Source organism: Passer domesticus, chromosome 30 (assembly GCF_036417665.1).
Source record: "Passer domesticus isolate bPasDom1 chromosome 30, bPasDom1.hap1, whole genome shotgun sequence".
Lineage (NCBI taxonomy): Eukaryota > Metazoa > Chordata > Aves > Passeriformes > Passeridae > Passer > Passer domesticus.
This window is the reverse complement of record NC_087503.1, coordinates 2,176,438-2,196,349: the sequence shown is the minus strand read 5'-3', so window position 1 is coordinate 2,196,349 and position 19,912 is coordinate 2,176,438. Positions and strand designations below refer to the sequence as shown.

At 52.7% G+C, this 19,912-nt stretch overlaps 2 protein-coding genes and 1 pseudogene across 2 annotated transcripts in view; 2 read left to right on the top strand and 1 right to left on the bottom strand.

The window, feature by feature from the left end:
• Positions 1 to 19,912, bottom strand: part of LOC135287561 (zinc finger protein 345-like) — a 737,501-nt pseudogene that overhangs the window by 89,223 nt on the left and 628,366 nt on the right.
• The window catches only part of LOC135287518 (zinc finger protein 23-like), a 387,441-nt gene that overhangs the window by 39,711 nt on the left and 327,818 nt on the right, over positions 1 to 19,912 (top strand). The window lies entirely within an intron of this gene.
• Positions 980 to 1,684, top strand: LOC135287520 (olfactory receptor 14C36-like; the record flags this gene model as incomplete). The annotated part of the gene is made up of 1 exon (XM_064400814.1): positions 980 to 1,684. A coding segment is annotated over one exon (705 nt), but the record flags the coding sequence as incomplete, so codon positions are not given.

The window sequence follows — 19,912 nt, the reverse complement described above, 5'->3', positions numbered from 1 at the left end:
AGAGCAGGCTCCTGCAGCCCAGGGCGCTGTGCTGGGGCAGGGACTCTGCTGCCTGCCAGGGACAGCTCTCAGCCGGCCCAGGGAGCTGCTCCCAGCACTGGGGGACAAGATCTGGGGGGAAGGAGACAGCTGGGAAGGCTTGGAAATATTCTACTTTTCTGGGGAGAATGCCGCATTGTTCAGGACTGCTCCCAGCATGCCATTTAACTGCAGAACATTTTGAATGAGGTTATATAAGAACCAGAGCGAGAAGGGGCTGCATAAAAGGGAAAATGCTGCGATTTTAATCTACTGCTCTTGTTGCCTGGATGGGAAATTGCACACAGATATTCATCTCTCACTTCAGGGTGAGAAAAATAAAAATCTTTTTTCTCAGATGGTTATTAACTAGGCAGTGACAAAAATCATCACAGGCAGCATCAGTGTCGCTTTTCCAGCCACCTCAGGGTTGCTCTGACGTTGCCATCAGAGCCTGCAGAGCCAGAGCTGCCCCTGGGCAGTGCCAGAACTGGGAGGGGTCTGCAGGGCAGAGCTGAGCCCCCAGGGCTGGGCTGGGCTCTGGCAGCACTGGCAGGGCCCAGCCCTGGGCACAGGGAAGCAGCTGCTGGCAGGGACAGCTCCAGGCAGCAGAGCCCTGGGCAGGCAGTGGGGGGAAAGTGCCCCCAGGCTGTGCTGGGATATTTAAAGTCCTCTCCAAACCCAAATATTCCATGATTAGTTTTATACAGATCCCCTTGCCAAGAGAGCACAAATGTCCAACAGCAGCTCCATCAGCCACTTCCTCCTGCTGGCATTGGCAGACACGCGGCAGCTGCAGCTCCTGCACTTCTGCCTCTTGCTGGGCATCTCCCTGGCTGCCCTCCTGGGCAACGGCCTCATCATCAGCGCCGTAGCCTGCGGCCAGCACCTGCACACGCCCATGTTCTTCTTCCTGCTCAACCTGGCCCTCAGCGACCTGGGCTCCATCTGCACCACTGTCCCCAAAGCCATGCACAATTCCCTCTGGGACACCACCACCATCTCCTACACAGGATGTGCTGCACAGCTCTTTTTCTTTCTGTTCTTCATTGGAGCAGAGTTTTATCTCCTGACCGTCATGTGCTACGACCGCTACGTGTCCATCTGCAAACCCCTGCACTACGGGACCCTCCTGGGCAGCAGAGCTTGTGCCCACATGGCAGCAGCTGCCTGGGCCAGTGCCTTTCTCTATTCACTGCTGCACACGGCCAATACATTTTCCCTGCCTCTGTGCCATGGCAATGCCCTGGGCCAGTTCTTCTGTGAAATCCCCGCAATCCTCAAACTCTCCTGCTCCAAATCCTACCTCAGGGAACTTGGATTTCTTGTGTTTTCCATCTGTTTAGGACTTGGTAGTTTTGTGTTCATTGTTTTCTCCTATGTGCAGATCTTCAGGGCTGTGCTGAGGATCCCATCTGAGCAGGGGCGTCACAAAGCCTTTTCCACCTGCCTCCCTCACCTGGCCGTGGTCTCTCTGTTCCTCAGCACTATTATGATTGCTTACTTGAAGCCCCCATCCATGTCCTCCCCATCCCTGGATCTGGCCCTGTCAGTTCTGTACTCGGTGGTGCCTCCAGCCCTGAACCCCCTCATCTACAGCCTGAGGAACCAGGAGCTCAAGGCTGCAGTGAGAAGACTGATGAAAGGGTGGTATCAGCAACAATAAACTGCTGTCTAATATCTGAAAATCATTTGTAATAAAAGTAATCTTTGTCCTTGTTTTTGGTTTCATTTTGGAGTTATTTTCATTGTTTTACTCTTTTTCATATTGACCATAAAGAAAATCCTTCCTTTCTGCCATTTCTCATTTTGTTTCTCTCCACCTTCCCTGTGGCCACACGTTGTGTCAATGAGGGTCTGTGCTTTAAAGCAACAAAAGGATCTCCCAGCAGAGTTTTCTGCAGAGATGCCCTTTTGCTGCCTTCTCTGGAGCTGCAGCAGCAATGTCTGTGTGCAGAGCTGGGGCAGATCAGTGCTGGCCCAGCAGCTGTGCCCAGCAGCAGCAGCAGCACTTGGTGTTGCCACTGCTGCTGCCGTGGCCCTGCCCCGCTGCCCTGGTGGCCCTGGTGTTGCTGCAGGGCCTGAGTGCTCTCGGGGCCGGGCACAGTCCTGGGGGTGGCAGTGCCGGGGCTGCAGCAGGGACAGGCCATGGGCACTGCTGGGGCAGCGCTGACGCCTCAGGCCAGGCCCTGGGGGCTGCAGGCTCCTTGTCCAGGCTCTCTCAAGAACACGGCCAGGCCAATGCTCAGCACAGAAAAGCCCCAGGGTGAGCAGCCCCAGGCTGGCCGTGGGCAGGCTGGGGGCAAACAGCATGGCTGGGGCTCTGCAAGGGCCCTGGGGGAGACGGGAAGGAGCAGCAGAGCAGGGGCTGATCCATCCCCAGGCCGCTGCACAGCCCAGGGCAGCGTCCCAGAGCGTCCTGATGGAGCTGCCAACAACATCCCCCCTCTGCAGCCCTGGCCTCTCCCCCAGCTCACACAGGTGCCGCATCCTTGCAGGCACAGCCACGGCAGCACTGGCTCAGGAGCCCCTGTTTGCATTGCACAGAGCAGGCAGGAGCACACCCATGCTGCTGCTGTGGGGACATGAACCTGAGGGAGCACAAATGCCATCAGCCCCTGGGGCCAGCAAGGGCTGGGGGACACCAGGGAAACCACTCAGCTTTGTCCTGGCCTCTGCAGTCAGCCAGAAACTTTGTTCCCATCAGCTGGGAGTTTCCTGTGCCACTGCAGACACTGTTGCTCAGAGCAGGGCAGCCTGGCAGCCACCCCCAAACTGCCACAAGCATTTCCTTTGCTTCACTTTTTCTTCTTTACTCCTAGCAGTACAAATTTCTTCCTATTACCCATCCCTGTCCCCTCCTCTGCAAACAGCCCATCCCTGTTTGCCCTTTCCTCTCTGGCCCCACTCCCCATTGCAGTTCCTGACTTGGCACCATGGGTAGAATCACTGCCCTGCTCCTGCTGGCCACACCATTCCTGATCCAGGCCAGGAGCCACTGGCCTTCTTGGCCACCTGGGCACACTGCTGGCCCATGTCCAGCCTGCTGTCCATCAGTCCCTGCAGGTCCCTTTCTGCCTGGCTGCTGTCCAGCCACTCTGTCCCCAGCCTGTAGTGCTGCAGGGGTTGTTGTGGCCAAAGTGCAGGACCCGGCACTGGGACTTGTTAAACCTCACCTTGTTGGATTTGGGCCCTGGATCCAGCCTGTCCAGGGCCCTGTGCAGAGCCCTCCTCCCCTCCAGCAGATCCACAGTCACACCCAGATGGTGTCATCTGCAAATTTGCTGATGCTGGACTCAATTCCCTCACGCAGATCATCAGTGCAGATATTGAAATCCACCCTGGCTGGCTCTGATCCCTCGGCCATCCTGTGGGTGCCCTGTGATGGCTCTCAGGGTGATCTGTTCCATAACCTTGCCAGGCACCCAGGTCAGGCTGACAGACCTGGAGTTCCCCAGATCCTCCTTCCAGCCCTTCTTGGGGATGGGTTCACATTGGCACCTCCACTCCTCTGGGACCTCCCTGCGAGCCAGGACTGATGGTAAATGATGGAGAGCAGTTTGGGGAGCTCATCCACCAGCTCCCTCATCCCCCTGGGATGGATCCCATCTATTCCCAGAGACACCTGTGAGCATCTGAGTGGCTCAGCAGGTCAGCAACTGCTTCCTCCTGGATTACAGGGGGCTGTTCTGCTGCCTGTGCCCATCTACCAGCTCAGGAGAACACTTGTCCTGAGGATGGCCTGTCTTATTGTTGAAAACTGAGGCAAAGAAGGGGTGAAGTACCTCATCCCATTCTTCATCTTTGGTAACCATATCCCTCACAATAAGAAATGCAGGTTATCCTTACCCCTCCTTTTGCCATTAATGTGCTTATAAATACATAATAATTATCCTTCACAGAAGTATCCAAGTTAAATCCTAATTGATCTTTCACCTCTCTTATTTTTCTATCTGCACAACCTAACAACATCCTTAAACATTTCTTGATTTACCTACCCCTATGTCCAAAGGTGCTGCACCCTCTTTTTAACCCCTAAATTCCTGCAAAAGCTCCATGCCCAGCCAGGCCAGTCATTTCCCCCTCTGGGTCATCTTTCTGCACAAAGGGACAGCCTACTCTTGCTCCATCAAGGTTTCTTTGCTGAAGTGTGTCCATCCTTCCTGGAACCCTGTGTTTTTAAGGGCTGTTTCCCTTAAAAAGAATCAGTTCCTGACTTGGTACTCCCGAAATCTGCATCCTTAATAGGCCAAAGTCTGCCCTTAAAAGTCCAGTGTAGAAGATTTATTGATGCCCCTTCTTCTTTCATGGAATATTTAAAAACTCAATAATTTCATGGTCTTCATGGTCACTGTACCCCAAACAGCCTCTGACCAGCACTTCTCTCACCAGCCCTTCTCTCTTTGTGAGCAGCAGGAGACAGAGCTTTCCTTGGGAGTGGGAATTGCAGGAAACATCCCCAAAGTGCAGCTTGGAAGGTTCAGGCTGGAGCTGAGGAGAAAGCAAATTCCCTGCCAGGGTAGAATTGTGGTGCTCGAGGTGTGGCAGCGTGAGGCTGGGCCATGGCCGGCTCTGTGTGCCAGGAGCCGGCAGCGCTGGGTGCAGGGAGCCCAGGGAGGGCACAGAAACGCTGGCTGAGAAATGCTGGGGCACAGCGAGAGGGGCGAGTGCAGCCGGCCAGGGCACAGGAGCAGCACGCACAGGGGGCACAGCCTGCAGGACAGATGGCCAAGGGCTGGGCAGGGCTGGCAGGGCCACAGGCACCCAGGCCTTTGTGCCCTGGGCTCGGGCAGCGCCTCTGGAGGCCCCACAGCAGAACTTTCCTGGCAGGGGCTGCACTTTGGCTCTCCCTCGGCCTCCCTGGCCAGGCTGGCAGGGGCTGCAGGTTTATGGCATTTGTCCTTGCTGCCCCTCACATCCCCCTGCCCCACAGAGAGCCCCGAGCCACCCGTGAGGGACAGGCCCTGCTGGCCCAGGCTGGGCTCAGGGCTTGGCCTTTCTGCTTCCCCCAGCCAGCCCAGGCCTTGCTCAGCATTGCAGTTCCCTGCCCAGAGCCTTGGGCTCCCCGCACTCCTGGCCTCAAGGATCTGCTCTCAGCAGTCCCCGGGAGCCTTTGGCTCTCCCTGCCCTCACTGGGGCCCAGCCATGCTCCACAGCACTTGGAGTTTTGCTGCTGACTCCTTGAGCAGCTTCTTCATCCTTCTCTCAGTGCCTGAGGCTCCTGGACCCAGCCCCAAATCCACTGTGGGGCTGATTAAAACACAGAAAGCCCTCAGGAGCTCTTTGTCTCCCTTCAATTGTCTTCAAGTCTCCAGGGCTTGTGCAGTGATTGGAGTCAGTTTGGAGTTCTGTTAAGGAGGAAGATGTCAAAGTGCACCTCATGATTTTTGGTTTTTTAATCACATGTGTGGGTTTGGTTTGTTTTTTTTTCATTGCAGAGAAGAGGTGATAGAAGCATTCCTCAAGTGATCTTGATGCTGAATGTCTCCTTAGGAGGTCTGGGCACGGAGAAGAACAAGCCCCTTTTGGGCTGACCCTGTTTGTACAGCCTGCTCCTCACCCCCAGCCTCACCATGTCTGTCATAACCCACCTGGGACTGACACCCCAAAATATCAAAAAATGTTAATGTAATTTATTCTTTTATTTTATTCTGTAACACATTATTTTGTGTGATTATTTAATTATATTTATTTTCATTTATAATATTAACAATGGTTTTTCTTACCTAGTTTTTATATTTGCATAAAAAATCTATACATTTTTAGTAGCCAAGAACATTAATGTTCTTTGGTTCTATGTAGCACAATCCCCTTCCTTAATTAATTAAGGTCTATTGGCTATTTATTTCTTCCTCTTTATGGTAATTAGTAATATGTCCAGTAATTTTGTCATCATTTTTATCATCTTTTCCTCAGACAGGGGCATGGGAGAGCCCTTTGGTGTCCAGGAAGACATTTCTGGGGCACATTTGAGGCAGTTGTGGGTCTGGGGAGGGAATTTAGAAAGAACTTGAGGGTATGGACTACACTTGGGGGAGCCGGGTGGGCACTTAGAGGGGCACTCAGGGATTCTGAGGGACAGTTCGGGATCCAGGGGAGCACTTGGGGGTCCAGGGGGACCCTTGGAGGTCAGGGAGGGGAATTTGGGGCCCTTCGGGGTCCGGCCAGGCCCTTGGGGGGCTCGAATGGGGCTCTCTGGGACGCGGGGGGTGATGGGAGCTGTAGGCGCGGGTATAATACGGTTAAACGGGGCCGCAGAGCATCACGGGAGTTGTAGGCGCAGCTGCAATGGCTTTTGGTGATGGCGGGGCATGACGGGAGATGAAGTCCCGGCTCGAAGAGCGCTGTACGTGCCCCGCGGAGCATGATGGGAGCTGTAGTCCCGGAAGTGGCTGGACCGCGGTGTTTGGGGGTTCAGGGAGGCACTTGGGGAACACTTCAGGGTCCGAGCCGTGACGTGAGGTCCTCGGGGGGAACGTAACTGGTTCGGGAATACCTGGGGGAAGCTTGGGGAGCTCCAACTGGGCTCTGTAGGGCGCGGGGCATGGCAGGAGTTTTACGGGCGTGATTGTGTAATGAGGGGCTCTGGGGCCGCAGGGGATGAAAGGAGATGAATTCCCAGAAGCGGCTGTACCCGGTATCTGTGGGGTTGGGAGCACTCAGGGGATCCGGGGACGCTTTTGCGGGGTCCCGAATGGGCGCTGAGGGGCACTGAGGGATCCTGGAGGGTCTGGGGGACACTTAAGGGACAGATGGGGGGCGGATGCCGGGGTGGGTTCTGTGGAGCGCGGGGCATGACGGGCGTTGTAGTCCCGGCTCCAATGGGGCGCTATCGGGCCGCAGGGCATGATGGGAGTTGTAGACAAAAATAAAAGATGGCGCTGACATCAGGCACTGCTCTCAAGACCCCAATCCCTGCGCTGATTGGCTGCTGGCTATGATTGGCAGGACCATCGGCAAATGGGAGACAGTGGAGGCGGGAACAGCCCTTTCAACTCCTCCAGTCCCTCCCAACACAACCCAGTTCATCCCCAGTACAGACCAGTACGACCCCAGTGCCTCTCCAGTCCCTTCCAATACACCTGAGTCCCTTCCAGTTCCTCCCATTGTCATCCACAGTATGCCCCAGTGTCTTCCACTCTTCTATGCTGTGTCCCCAGTGATCCCAGTTTGTCCCAGTATCTCCCAGTATCACTCAAAGTGTGTCCCAGTATGTCACACTGTGTCTCACTGTACCTGCATAGTCCCTCCCAGTCTGCCCAGATTGCCCCTCAGCATTCCCTGTGTTCCCAGATTGTCCCAGTATCCCCCAGTGTCAATCCCAGTATATCCCAGTGTCTCCCACAGCGTTCCCAGTGTTCCCCAGTATGTCCCAGTCCTCCCCAGTGTTTCCAAGCACAGTTTAATGTCTCACGGTTGCTGTGGCAGCCAAACCCAGCAGTGGGGTCAGGGCAGTGTCCATGGCCACAGCCCCTTGCAGTGGCCCAGTGCAGCTTGGGCTGATGATCCACCCTCACAGCTGGCCCAGGGCAGCCTGCAGTGGTTTTGGTGGCACCTTGGGCTGGCACACACCTGAGGAGTGTGTCTGTGTTCAGTGGGGAAACTCAGGAGTTTGAGATTGCTTCAAAAAATACAAAAAGGAAAACCCTTCTTAGGCTGAGTGCAGCCAGCTCTGCAAGCCCAGCAGGTCCCAGGTGAGTGAGGACAGACAGGATGGGGCTGGGGAATGTGGAGCAAGGCTGTCCACACTGGGTCAGACCTCAAGGCACAGCTTCTCTGAGCAGGCCAGAGCTCCTGAGGAGAGACCCTGGGTCAATATCAATCACAGAATGCTGCAATTGCCTCTGCTCCAAAGACAGCAGTAATAAAATACACTCTTTAAAATAGGAATGTATATTTTTTAGAATCTCTTTGAAATATTTCTCCATAACTGGAGTAGGAAACCTAGAACCCTAGGAGAGCCAAGGACACTGTTGCAGCCTCAGGCTCAAAAGTGTAAACAACAGAGAATAGAGGAGAGCAAACTGGGAGGATGGGACTTCATAACCATAATGAAGCTGTAATTGGACAATTAACCCAAATATGGAAATGGACCAAAACTTATAAAAGTGTGAAAATGTGTGAACTATTGTCTATCTTGGGTGTAGCCTCAGCCGGGCTCTTGTATTGCCCCAGGTGTATCCTTTGAAAGCCTTTTTAATAAATCCCTACTTTACTCCTGTAACACTGTCCAGCCTCTGTTCTAGGTAGCCTCTCAAGGCCTGGCTGGCTGGGCCACCTGGGGCCCACCTGACAGGTCCAGGTGGCCTTGGCATGTCAAGGGCTGCTGCTCATCTGGCCCTGGAACACTGGGGGTCTGGGCTCTCCTTCCTGTGGGAAAGAGCTGTCCTTCTCCTTCAGGTTTCCATGGCCAAAATCAGGATTCCTCCTACAAGTTCTTTCTATGCAAAGATTGTTCCCAGATGAAATCTGCCAGGACAGACAGATCTGGCTGGCTTGGCCACCCAGGGTTCACCTCCCATTTGCCTTTGAAACACTGGGACCATGTGATTTTCTTTCCTAGGTGAAAAAAGCACCTTTCACATCCAGGCACCCATGGCCAAAGTTGGGAATCCATCTCAAGGATTCCCTATATCCAAGGATTTCTCCCAGATGAAAGCTTCCAGGAGAGACAAGTCTGACTGGCCTTGGTTCCCGAAGAGCTGGTTCTCATCTGCCTTTGAAACACTGGGGCTCTGTGATTTCCTTCCTAATGGAAAGAATTCTTCCTCCTGTCCAGGTGCCCACAGCCAAAACCTCAAAAATTCCCTATATCTAAGGACTGCCCCCAGATGAAAGGTGTCCAGAGAGACAGGTCTGGGTCTCTTGGCCCATGGGTGGCCACCTCTCATCTTCTTCCAAAGCACTTGGACTTTGCACTTTTCTTTCCTATGGGAAAAACCATCCACCTCAATCAGGTGCCCATGGTCAAAACTGAGAATCCACCTCCCAAATTCTGTATGTCCAAGGATTCCTCTGTGACAAAAGCTTCCAGGACAAACAGGTCTGGCTGGCTTGGCGTCTCAGGAGCCTTCTCTCTCTGCTTCTGCCCCTGAAACACTTGGGGCCTTTGCTTTCCTTCCTATGGAAAAGAACCTTCCTTCTTATCAATGCAGAAGTTACCAAAATTTTGATTCCACTAGCAAAATTTCCTATATCCAAGGGTTGCTTTCAGACAAAATCTACCAGGACAGAGTTCAGGCTGGCCTTGGCCTCTGATGGCCGCCTTCCATCTGGCCCTGAAAGACCGGTGTTCCGGGCTTTCTTTGCTAGGGAAAAGAACCATCCTTCACCCCCAGGCATCCATGTCCGAAACTGATATTCTACCTCTAAAATTCCCTATATCCAGAGATTGCTCCCAGACAAAATATGCCAGCAACATCTAATCTGGGTGTCCTTAGGGTCTGATAACTGCTGCCCATCTGGCCCTGGAACACTGGGGCTTGGTTTTTTCCTTCCTATGGAGACCACGGTGACACTGTGAGGACCACGTGGAACCATGGAGACCATTGTGACACTTCAGGGCCATGGTGACACCACAAGGCTTGATGAAACCAAGAGACCACTCTGACACTGTTGCGGCCTTGTGGAACCAGGGAGACCAGTAGGACCCTTCAGAGCCTTGTGTATCCAAGGGACCATTGTGCCATCTCAGGGCCTCATGGAATCAAGGGAACCACCGGGACATTGTGGGGCCCCATGGAATGAGGGAACGTGGAACAGATCTGGCTGATTTGGCCTTCCAGGGGTGACCTGACAGGTCTGGCTGATCTTGGAATGTTGAGGGCTGCCTCTCATCTGCCATGAAACACTGGGGCTCCATGCTTTCCTTCCTGTGTAAAAGAATTTCCCCTATTTTCAGACAACCAGGGACAAAATTGGTACTCCCCACTAAAAAATTTCCTGTATGCAAAGGTGTGTCCTTGGCTGCTAGTGACCACATCTCAACTGCCTTGGAAGCACTGGGGCTCTTTGCCTTCCTTCCTACGAAAAAGAACCAACCTTCTTTTCCAGGGCCCATGGCAGAAATTGTGATTTGTTTGCCAAAATTCCATCTATCTCCCAGACAAAAGCTGCCAGGGCAAACAGTGCTGCCTGGCCTTGGCCTATGATGATTTTCTTAGACAATGAGCGGAATGTTTTCATCCGAAAACACCTTGGAAAGTGACCAAAGATCTCCCAAGCTGGGGTTTGCAGGCCTCAAAAAGATGACCCATATATGGAGGCTGATGTGCCTGGGCTGTGGTTGTGAAGAGATTGAAACAGCCAGATAGAGAAATGATACCACAAGTATTTGGGGTAGGTCCAGACTGGACACAAGGAGAAAGGAATTTCCCTCCCAGGGCAGGGCTGTGGTGCAACACATCCCCCAGAAGGAATCTGGGTCAGGCCAAGGCTTTGTGTGGGCAGGCAGAGGCAGGCAGGAGGCAGAGCTGTCAGCAAAGGAAGGGGCCAGCCAGGTGGGGCAGCCGGGGGATGACGACAGCCTGCAGGGACAGAGGCGCAGGGCAGGGACACCGTAGGACAGCCTGGGCTGCACAGGGCACAGGGATGGGCAGCAGCTGCAAGGCCCTGACAGAGCCAACTTGGGCAGCACTTTGGCCATGGCTGCTGGCCCTGGGCCTGAGGCCACAAGGGGACAAGTGACCCTTGCAGCCCTGGGGCCTCATTGCCTCCTTGTCCCTGCTCAGCAGCCTGGCAGGGGCCGCCCCATGGTCCCGTCCTTGGCATTGCACATCCCCACATCCCAGAGCCCATCCCGGGAAGAGCCCTGAGCAATGAGGGAGGGACAGGATCTGCCTGGCCAGGGGCTGGGGCTCAGGCCTTGGCCCTTTGCATTCCTGAAACACATCCAGGTGTGCTCAGCACCAGAGACACCTTTGCCTTGTTTGTCCCCAGCTGTCATCACTGCCTGCAGTGTTCTGCTCTGCCTGGAACCTGGGGACGCTTTGACATGAATTGTGTCCTTGAGTGGGACCCATTTAAAGTTAAATACAGTTTGGACTTTGAATCTCATTTTGAGTTCCTGAGAAGTTCTCTGAGCACACTCTGAGGGACTGAGTCTGATGCAATAACCACCCAATCCCCAGAGGGTCATTAAAGTCCTTGTGCTGTGTCTGTGCTGCTGAGCTGGGCCGGGCTCCTGGCCCAGAGGCAGCTCCTGGCAAGGGCAGCCCTGCAGAGAGACAGCTCTGGCCAGGAGCAGCTCCTGTGCACAGCCCAGCAGGGCTGGGGCACTGCCAGGGCAGCTCAGGGACAGCAGCAGGGCACAGCCAGAGCTGCCAGGGGCTCAGCACTGGCAGGGGCTGGGGGATGTCCCAGAGGGGGCTGTGTCACAGCAGCACCGCTGTGGCTGTGTCCTAGAGGCACAGAGCAGCTGTGATGTCAGCAAGGGGCTGTGTGACATCACAGAGTGGGCTGTGTGAGGTCCCAGGTTAGGCTGTGACATCACAGAGTTTGTTGTGTGAGGTCGTTGAGCAGTTACAGCATCATAGAGGCAACTGTGTGACATCACAGAGCAGGCTGTGACATCATGGCATGGCTGTATGGCATCATAGAGCAGGCTGTAATGTCACAGTGTGTGCTGTGATACTACAGAGTGGCAATATGGTATCACAGAGAGGGTTTTGTGACATCACTGAGGGGGTTGTGACATCATAGAGCTGTCTGTAATGTCATAGAGCAGGGTGTGAGGCCATGGAGTAGCCTCTGCCATCATGGAAGGTGGCTCTGTGACATCAGAGAGTGGGTTGTGACCTCACTGTGTGACTGAGTAACATCATAGAGCAGGCTGTGACATCACAGAGCAGCTTTATGGTATCACAGAGTGATATCCTAGCACTGGCCCTGTGATATCATGAAGGGGCTTTGTGACATTACATAGCAGGCTGTGACATCACAGAGCAGTAGTGTGTGTCATCACTGAGTTGTCTGTGACATCATAGAGTAGGCTCTGTGACATCATAGGCTGTGACGTCATAGAATGGATTCTGCCATCACAGGGTATCTGTGTGACATCACAGAGGGCATGTGACATCACAGAATGGCTGTGTGACATCCCAGGGGAGGATGTATAATATCACAAGATTAACTGTGACATCATAATGAGGCCTGTGACATCATAGTGAGGGTTGTGTCATCACAGGGGCTGTGTGATATCACAGGATGCTGTGTGACATCACAGGAGCTGTGTGACATCACAGGGGTGTGTGAGGTCACTGGGGAGGTCACTCTGCCCCAGCCCCCCTCACAGTTCCCCCAGAGCAGTCCAACCCTGCTCGTGCACAGTGGGGTCCCCTGTCCCCCCGGGTCCCCCTGCCCCCGGCGCCGCAGCCTCCCCCAGAGGATGTTCCACGAGATCAACCCCAGAGCCTGACACGGGGACGGGGGGCCGGGGCCCTGGGGGTGGGACAGGGGGACAGGGACCCCCTGGCAGTGTCCCTGTGTCCCCCAGGGCCAGAGCCTGGGCCAGGGCTCTTTCACCCTGTTCTGAACGAGGGCTTGAGAGTGCTGAAAAAATCCCTGCAAGGGATCAGCAACAACCAGATTTAATATTAAGGGACAGCACCACAAAGTTCCTTGGCAAGTGATATTCTTGAGTGGACACTTCAGGCACAACAAAGAAACAAAGCAACAACAAAACCAAACAAAATCCAAGCAATCGAACCAGAAATGAACTGACAACTGTCCCTGTGTGTGTTTGTGACACAAGGACAGTGAGGGCAAGGATAAAAGGAATATGGTCTAAAAGCTGAACAGAGCTCAAACTTAACAGGACTTAACTTATATCTTAACCTTAACTGATGCCTTCAACTTCACAGTTTAGCAAAAGAACAGAGCTTAACAGTATTTAACCTAATTTATAACATATGACTTTGCAATTTAATAGAGGAATAATACTTAATAATATTCAACTTAGCTTATAACTTATATTAAACATAACAACTTAGCAAAAGAACAACTCTTAGCAGCATTTAATGTCCCTTAGATCTCATGACCTAACCTTACTTCCAGGCCTGACTGACTCAGATATCTAAGGCACTCCAACCCCTCCGAGAGCAGCATTTCTGCCACAACTCCCCAGCACAGGCACTCCTGTGTGCACACAGACACAAAGAGTCAGTGCAAGGCACCTGTGAGAAATTCCCCTGAGGGCAGGAAATGCTCCCTGTGGATGCTTTGGCATCTCCCCAGTGGGTGAAGGGTTGAGCCTGGAGGAGTGGGGGGATCGGCCCAGGCTCCCTCGTTGTTCAGGATCCCCGAGTGCAGCAAACGGGAGAGTTCCCGGCTGGGAGAGGCCCCACTCAGAGGGAGTCGCAGGCCCAGGAGAGCTCCAAGGGGCTCCTTTTGCAGCGCTGTTTGTAGGGCCCCAAGAGAGGGGCTGCAGTCACAGCAATGGTTCATCCTGGCTGCTCTTGGCATCAACAGCTTTCTTTGGCAGTGTGAGAACAGGCATGTTGTGCTACTGAGGGAACAAAACCAGTTCCCAAGGCTGCTCCTCCAGCAACCAGGAGCTGGTTGGGCACAGCAGTGCCTGGAGCAGACAGTGTTTGTGCTGAGCTGCAGAGGAGCTGAGCCCAGGGGCTGTTGGCCAAGGCCGAGGCCCAAGGAGCATTTCTGAGCTGGCAGGGTGGCCTGAGAAGGGGAGGGGAGAATGCAGCAGCACAGGGCCCATGGAAGCAAGGGACCATGGTGACACTGTGGGGCCCTGTGAGACCAAGGGACCATGGTGACATTGTGGGGCATCATGGAAAATTGTGGAGATAATTGTGACGTTGCAAGGCCTCATGGAACCATGGAGAGACCATTAAGACTCTTCACAGCCTCATGGAACCAGGGGGCCATTGTGACACTGAGGGGACTCATGAGATCATGGAGACCATTGTGATACTAAGAGGCCCCGTGGAATAATCAAAGCATTGTGACACTGTGAGTTCTCATGGAACCAGTGAGACCATTGTGACCCTGGGGGTCCCCACAGAACCAAGAGGTCCATTGTGGTACTGTGGGGCCTTTGTGAAACCAAGAGGCCTTTGTGACACTGCAGGGCTCCAGGGTGACACAGAGGGGACTGGTGTCATCAGTGGTCCATTGTGACACTGTGGAGGCAAAGGAGACCATTGTGACACTGCAAAACCCCAGGGTCCAAAGGTCCATTGTGACACATCAGGGCTCATGGGACAAAGAAGCCACGTGACATTGTGGGGCCTGGGGAACCACAGAGACCATTGTGACACTGCAAGGCCTCATGGAGTCGTTGGGACCATTATGACACTTCGGGACCTTCTGCAACCCAAGAGCCTTTGTGACATTGTGTGACCCCATTGAACCAAAGCACCATTGCAACACTGCTGGACTCCATGGAATCAAATCACCATTAGGACACTGTAGGGCCCAATGGAACCAAGGGGACCATGGTGATACTGCAGGGCCTCTTAAAACCAAGGCAACAGAGAACAGGTCTGCCTGGTTTGGCCTCCCATGGACTGCCTGACTGGTCCAACTGACCATGGCATGTTGAAGGCCTCTTCTCATCTGCTGTTGAAACACTGGTGCTCCATGCTTTCATTCATATGGAAAAGATCTGTCCTTCTCCTGCAGGCATCCATGGCCAGAATAGGGATTTCATCTCCAAATTTCCTTATATCCAGGGATTATTCCCATAAGAGTATTTCCAGGACAAGACTTGCTGACAACAGGTTAATGAGGGTCACCTCTCATCTGTCGCCAAAACACTGGGGAAGGCTCCATGCTTTCCTTCTTGTGGAAAGAGCTGTCCTTCTACAGGCGCCCATGGCCAAGATTGGGCTTCCACCTCCAAAATTCCCTAAATCCAAAGACTGCTCCCAGACAAAAGCTGACATTCCTGACAAGTCTGGCCTGCCTTGGCCTAGTGAGGCTCTCACCTACCTTCCATACACTGGGGCTCTGCCCTTTCCTTCCTATGGAAAAGACCTCTCCTTCTTTTCCAGGTGCCATGATCAGAACTGGGATTTCACCTCCACCATTCCCTATTGTGACAGACTGGAGGAGATTGTTGGCTCAAAACCATTCATGCGTCAGCAGGAAGGGGCAGATCCAGCCTTGCCGTGCCCCAGAACCCCAGCACTGCCCTGCCCTGGAACCCCAATCCCCCCAGAGCCTCTATCCCAGCCCAGCAGTGGCTGCCAGTCCCTGGCACAGCACTGGCAATGCTCCACAGCCACCTCTGGAGCCCCAGCCCAGCTCCTGAGTGACCAAATGAGCCCAAGTCCCACCTGGGGAAAGGGCCCAGGAAGACCAAGGGGTATTGAAGGCTGAACACAAGGCAAGGACACATCTTGACCCTGCATCCTCTTGGAATTTCCATCTGAACAGTGCTGGAATCCAGGCATTGGTAGCTGTGTGTGTGCTCCTCTGTGCCATTATTGTTTTCTTCTCTTTTTGTGTCTTCTTCTAATTCCCTCCTCTTGTAAATATTAACTTAAAATTGATTGAGCTACAAGTTTGTGAAATTGAATGGCCCAAAGTAATGCTTTGAGAAGGGTTTTCTGTTGATTGAATGTTGTATTAAACCTTTTGCCAATTTTTTCTGATTTTCTAAAATTGCCACTAAAGGCCATTTTGTTGTTTTGACCTCTTGAGAGTCTCTTGTACTGGTATTTCTGCAGAGAGTCCAACTCAGAGTACACAAACAATTGCAATTCCTTTTAAATGTCTCCTTGAGAGAGTTGTTTGGGGGATGGGAGTCAGGGCTTGTCTGTCCTGCTTGGCACAGCCCAGGCAGGGCTTTCCCAGCCACATTCCACACTCCATTGCCCAGCTGGAGCCGCTGCTGCCTCTGAGTTCTGCTGGCCCAGCCCCAGGGACGCTCTCCTTGTCTGCCCATTCCCCCACGGTCTCTGGGCAGGGATGGGCTCAGTGGGGGCTGCTGACATCCTCAGCAACTTGGAGGCTGCTGCTGGATTTCACTGCTCCAGAGGCTTGTTCAGCCTTCAGCTCTTCAGTGCAGGAATTCAGTGTCCCAGGGCTCATTAACATTCAGAGCACATTAACAAGACAAGCCTCTGGGGATAATTTGATTTCAGTTTCCAAATATTTTGTGGTTAATTAGAGAGATTTCAGTAGTGTATTCAAACTGAACATATTCTACTTTAAAAGACAGTGAGAAAACATTATTTTAGGTCCTGTTTAGGTTATTTCTTCTGTTAATTCATTGATATGTGCAATCTCCAACTGATATTGAATCCAAGTACCTCCTTATGAAGTTTGAATAGATATGAAAATCAAGAGCCTTCATGGCTGACAATCAATCAGACTCTGTCCCTACCCCCACCCCACCATTTCCCCCATCCAAGCCCTGGCACTCAGAGCAGCCTTGTGCAAATCTCAGCTCCCTCCAGCCCAGGCTGCACCTGCAGCTTTCAGCTCCTTGGCTCCAACTCCCACCTGCTTTCCTTGGAGAAGGAGCTGCCCGAGACACAGAGGGATGTTCATTGATTGTCAGCCAACAAAGCCAAGGGAAGGCACAGCTCCATCAAATGCAAAAGTCATTCTTCTCCCTGGCTCTGCCCTGCCCCTGATCCCCACAGCCTGTCCTGTTTCCTTCATCCCTCCTTTGCCAGGCACTTTCTGGGACAAGGGAGCTCTGCTCTGGCTATGGAGGGAGGTCCAAGTGCAGCCACTGGAGTGGGAACCACAACTCATCAGTTTTGTGTCCTTTGGGGGACCAGGAACTGGTGAGACTCAGAGGCACAGAAAGGTTTCTCTTCATGGCCAATATAAAAAATGTGAACATGATAAAATTGAATAAATTTTAGAAACATGAAAGCCCTTCCCTGAGCTCCTTGTGACAGCAACATCTGACATGTCCACCATCCACAAGGGATTGCCATACGGGAAGGATTTTAGACAGAGACATAGGAAGAGGTGATATAAAAGATAAAAACACAACTAAGATGCTGACTAAGAAGGTATTTAAAGTTTTGAAAAATTGGGCAACTCCCTGATTCTCAAAGCATGAAGCCAGTCAAGGGAGACACATTGGAATAACCAGAGAACAGCTGCAGGAGGAAATCTTCGAACCAGGGGAAGGACATAGATCCAGCTGCTCTAAATGAAGAGATGTCCTTAGACACAGCCATTTAACCAGGAGAGCTGGAAACACCTGAAGGAAGAGGGCCGTGAAATACTAGACTGAATGTTGCTGGCAAAGGTAGAGGGGAAGATCAGTATTTTTTCTCCTGCCATCAGGAGAAGAATCCATGAGATCCAGGAAACTCCTGGTCCTGGTGGGAAAACTTTGCCATTTCTTATAAGTACTCAAGTAATCCAGATAAGAAATATTTTCTGGTATATTATGAAACTAACAGGTATTAAAACCTGTGCCCCTTTCCAGGCAGACATCAGTTGTGTGCCCATGAATAGGCAGTGCCACTTGTGCCCTGAGGTGCCCAGCTGGGATTGGATCTCTACGAGTGCACCTGAGGGAGAGCAGAGCACCTTGCAAGCTGCAGATCCCTGAGAGCCCCGCAGGGCTCCTGTCCCATCAACATCTGCTCTGCTGACAATCACAGCTGGGATAGCACCTCCCCTGCTGTGTGATTGACAGCTCTGCCAGGGCTGGGGGCTGGGCTCTGTCCCACCACAAACCAAGGCCTGACCCAGCCCTGGCCCCACACGGGAATTCCGAGCATCCCAAGGTGTCTCGGGACATCAATCTCATCCAGCCTCTGACAGTGACCATGGTGACGATACGGAACCTCATGGAACCAAGGGTCACTGTGACAATGCGGGTCCAAGGAAACTATGGTGGGACTGTGGAACTTCATGGAATCAAGGAAACCATTATGCAATTCAGGGGCCCTGTGGAAGCAAGGGTCAATGATCAAACTGTGGGGCCCATAGAAACAAGGAGCCGTTGTGACACAGCAGGGCCGCATGGAGCCAAGGGACCACTGTGACTCTGTTGGGGCTCATGAAACCAAGAAGCCATTGTGACATTGCCTGACTTCATGGAATCAAGGAGACCATTGTGATGGTGTGGGGACCCATGATATCAGCGGAACATGGAACAGGTCTGCCTGGTTTGGCCTCCTGGGACCTGTCTGACAGGTCCCGCTGAATTTGACATGTCAAGGGCCACTTCCCATCTGACTGTGAAGCACTGGGGTTCCATGCTTTCCTTCCTATGGAAAAGAACTCTCTTTCTTCTCTAGGCTGCCATGGCTGAAATTAGGATTCCACCTCTAAAATTCCCTATATCCAAGGCTTTCTCCCAGACAAAATCTGCCAATACAGTCAAGTCTGGCTAGCCTTGGCCTCTGGTGGCTGCCTCTCATCTGCCCCTGGGGCTCGGCTGTTTTCTTCCTATGGAGACCACTGAGACACTGTGGGGCGTTGTGGAGCCAAAGGGCATTGTTACACTGTAAGAACTTGTGGAACCAAGGGGATCATTGTGACACTCTAGGGTCTTGAGGAACCATGGAGACCATTGTGACACTGTGGAGTTTTCTGAAATGCAGGGGCATTGTGACACTGCAGAGTACCATGGATCCAAGGGACCGTTGTGACATTGTGCAGCCTCACAGAACCAAGGACATCACTGTGGTTCTATTGAGCCCCATGGTCCCAAGGGGCCAGTGTGAAGCAGCAGGGCTTTGTGGAACCAAGAGGCCATTGTTGCATTTCAGGGCCTCATGGAGCCAAAGGGCCGTTGTGATCCTGTGGGGCACCATGGATCCATGGAGACTATTGTGGCACTGCAAGGCCCCATGCAATCATTGTGACACTCTGGGGCCCCAGGGAACCAAAGAGCCATTGTGACCCTGCAGAGCTTCATGGAGGAAAGGGGTCATTGTGACACTGTGGGAAGTTGTGGAACCATTGTTGCACTACTGGGCCCCAACAGAACCAAGGGCCATGGTGACACAGCAGGGCTTCATGGAACACAAAGACCATTATGACACTGGGGGGCCTTTCGGAACCATGGAGACCATTAAGATCCTTAAGCACTTGTGTAACCAAGGGGCCATTATGATGCCACAGGACATCACGGAAGCAAGAGAACCACTGTGATATTACAAGACTTCATGGAAGCATAGGGCCATTGTGACACTGCAGGGCCCTATGGAACCAAGAGAACACAAAATAGGTCTGGCTGCCTTGGCCTCCCAGGAGTCCCCTGACAGGTCTGGCTGACCTTGGAATGTGGAAGGTCATTCCCATCTGCCCCTGAAACACTGGGGCTCTGGGCTTTCCATTGTATGGAAAAGAACTCTCCATCTTTTCCAGGTATCCATGGCCAAAATTAGGATTCCACCTCCAAATTTCTGTGTATCCAAGGATTGCTGCCAGAGAAAAGCTGACAGAAGAGACAGATCTGGCTGGTCTTTAATTCCTGAGTGCCAGCACTGACCTGTTTTCCAAATACTGGAAAGGTCTCTATGCTTTTCTTTTTTTGGAAAAAAATCCTCCTTCTCCAGGCACAAATGTCTGAAATTAGGATTCCACATTCATAATTTTGAATATCTAAGGGTTGCTCCCAGACAAACCTGCCAGGACAGACAGGTCAGGCTTGCCTTGGCCTCTGGTGGCTGCCGTTCATCTGCTCCTGAAACATGGGGGTTCTGTGGTTTCCTTCTTATGAAGACCAGTGTGACACTTTGTGGCCTTGTGAAATGAAGGGGCCATTGTGACACTGCAGAGCACCATGGATCCAAAGGACCATCGTGACACCGTGGAGCCATGTGGAACCAAGGATATCACTGTGGCTCTGTTGGGCTCCATGGTCCCAAGGGGCCGGTACAAAGCAGCAGTGTGGGAGTTAGCCCGGCTGTAACTCAGAGTCAGCCAGATTTTACCCCGAAAGAACCTG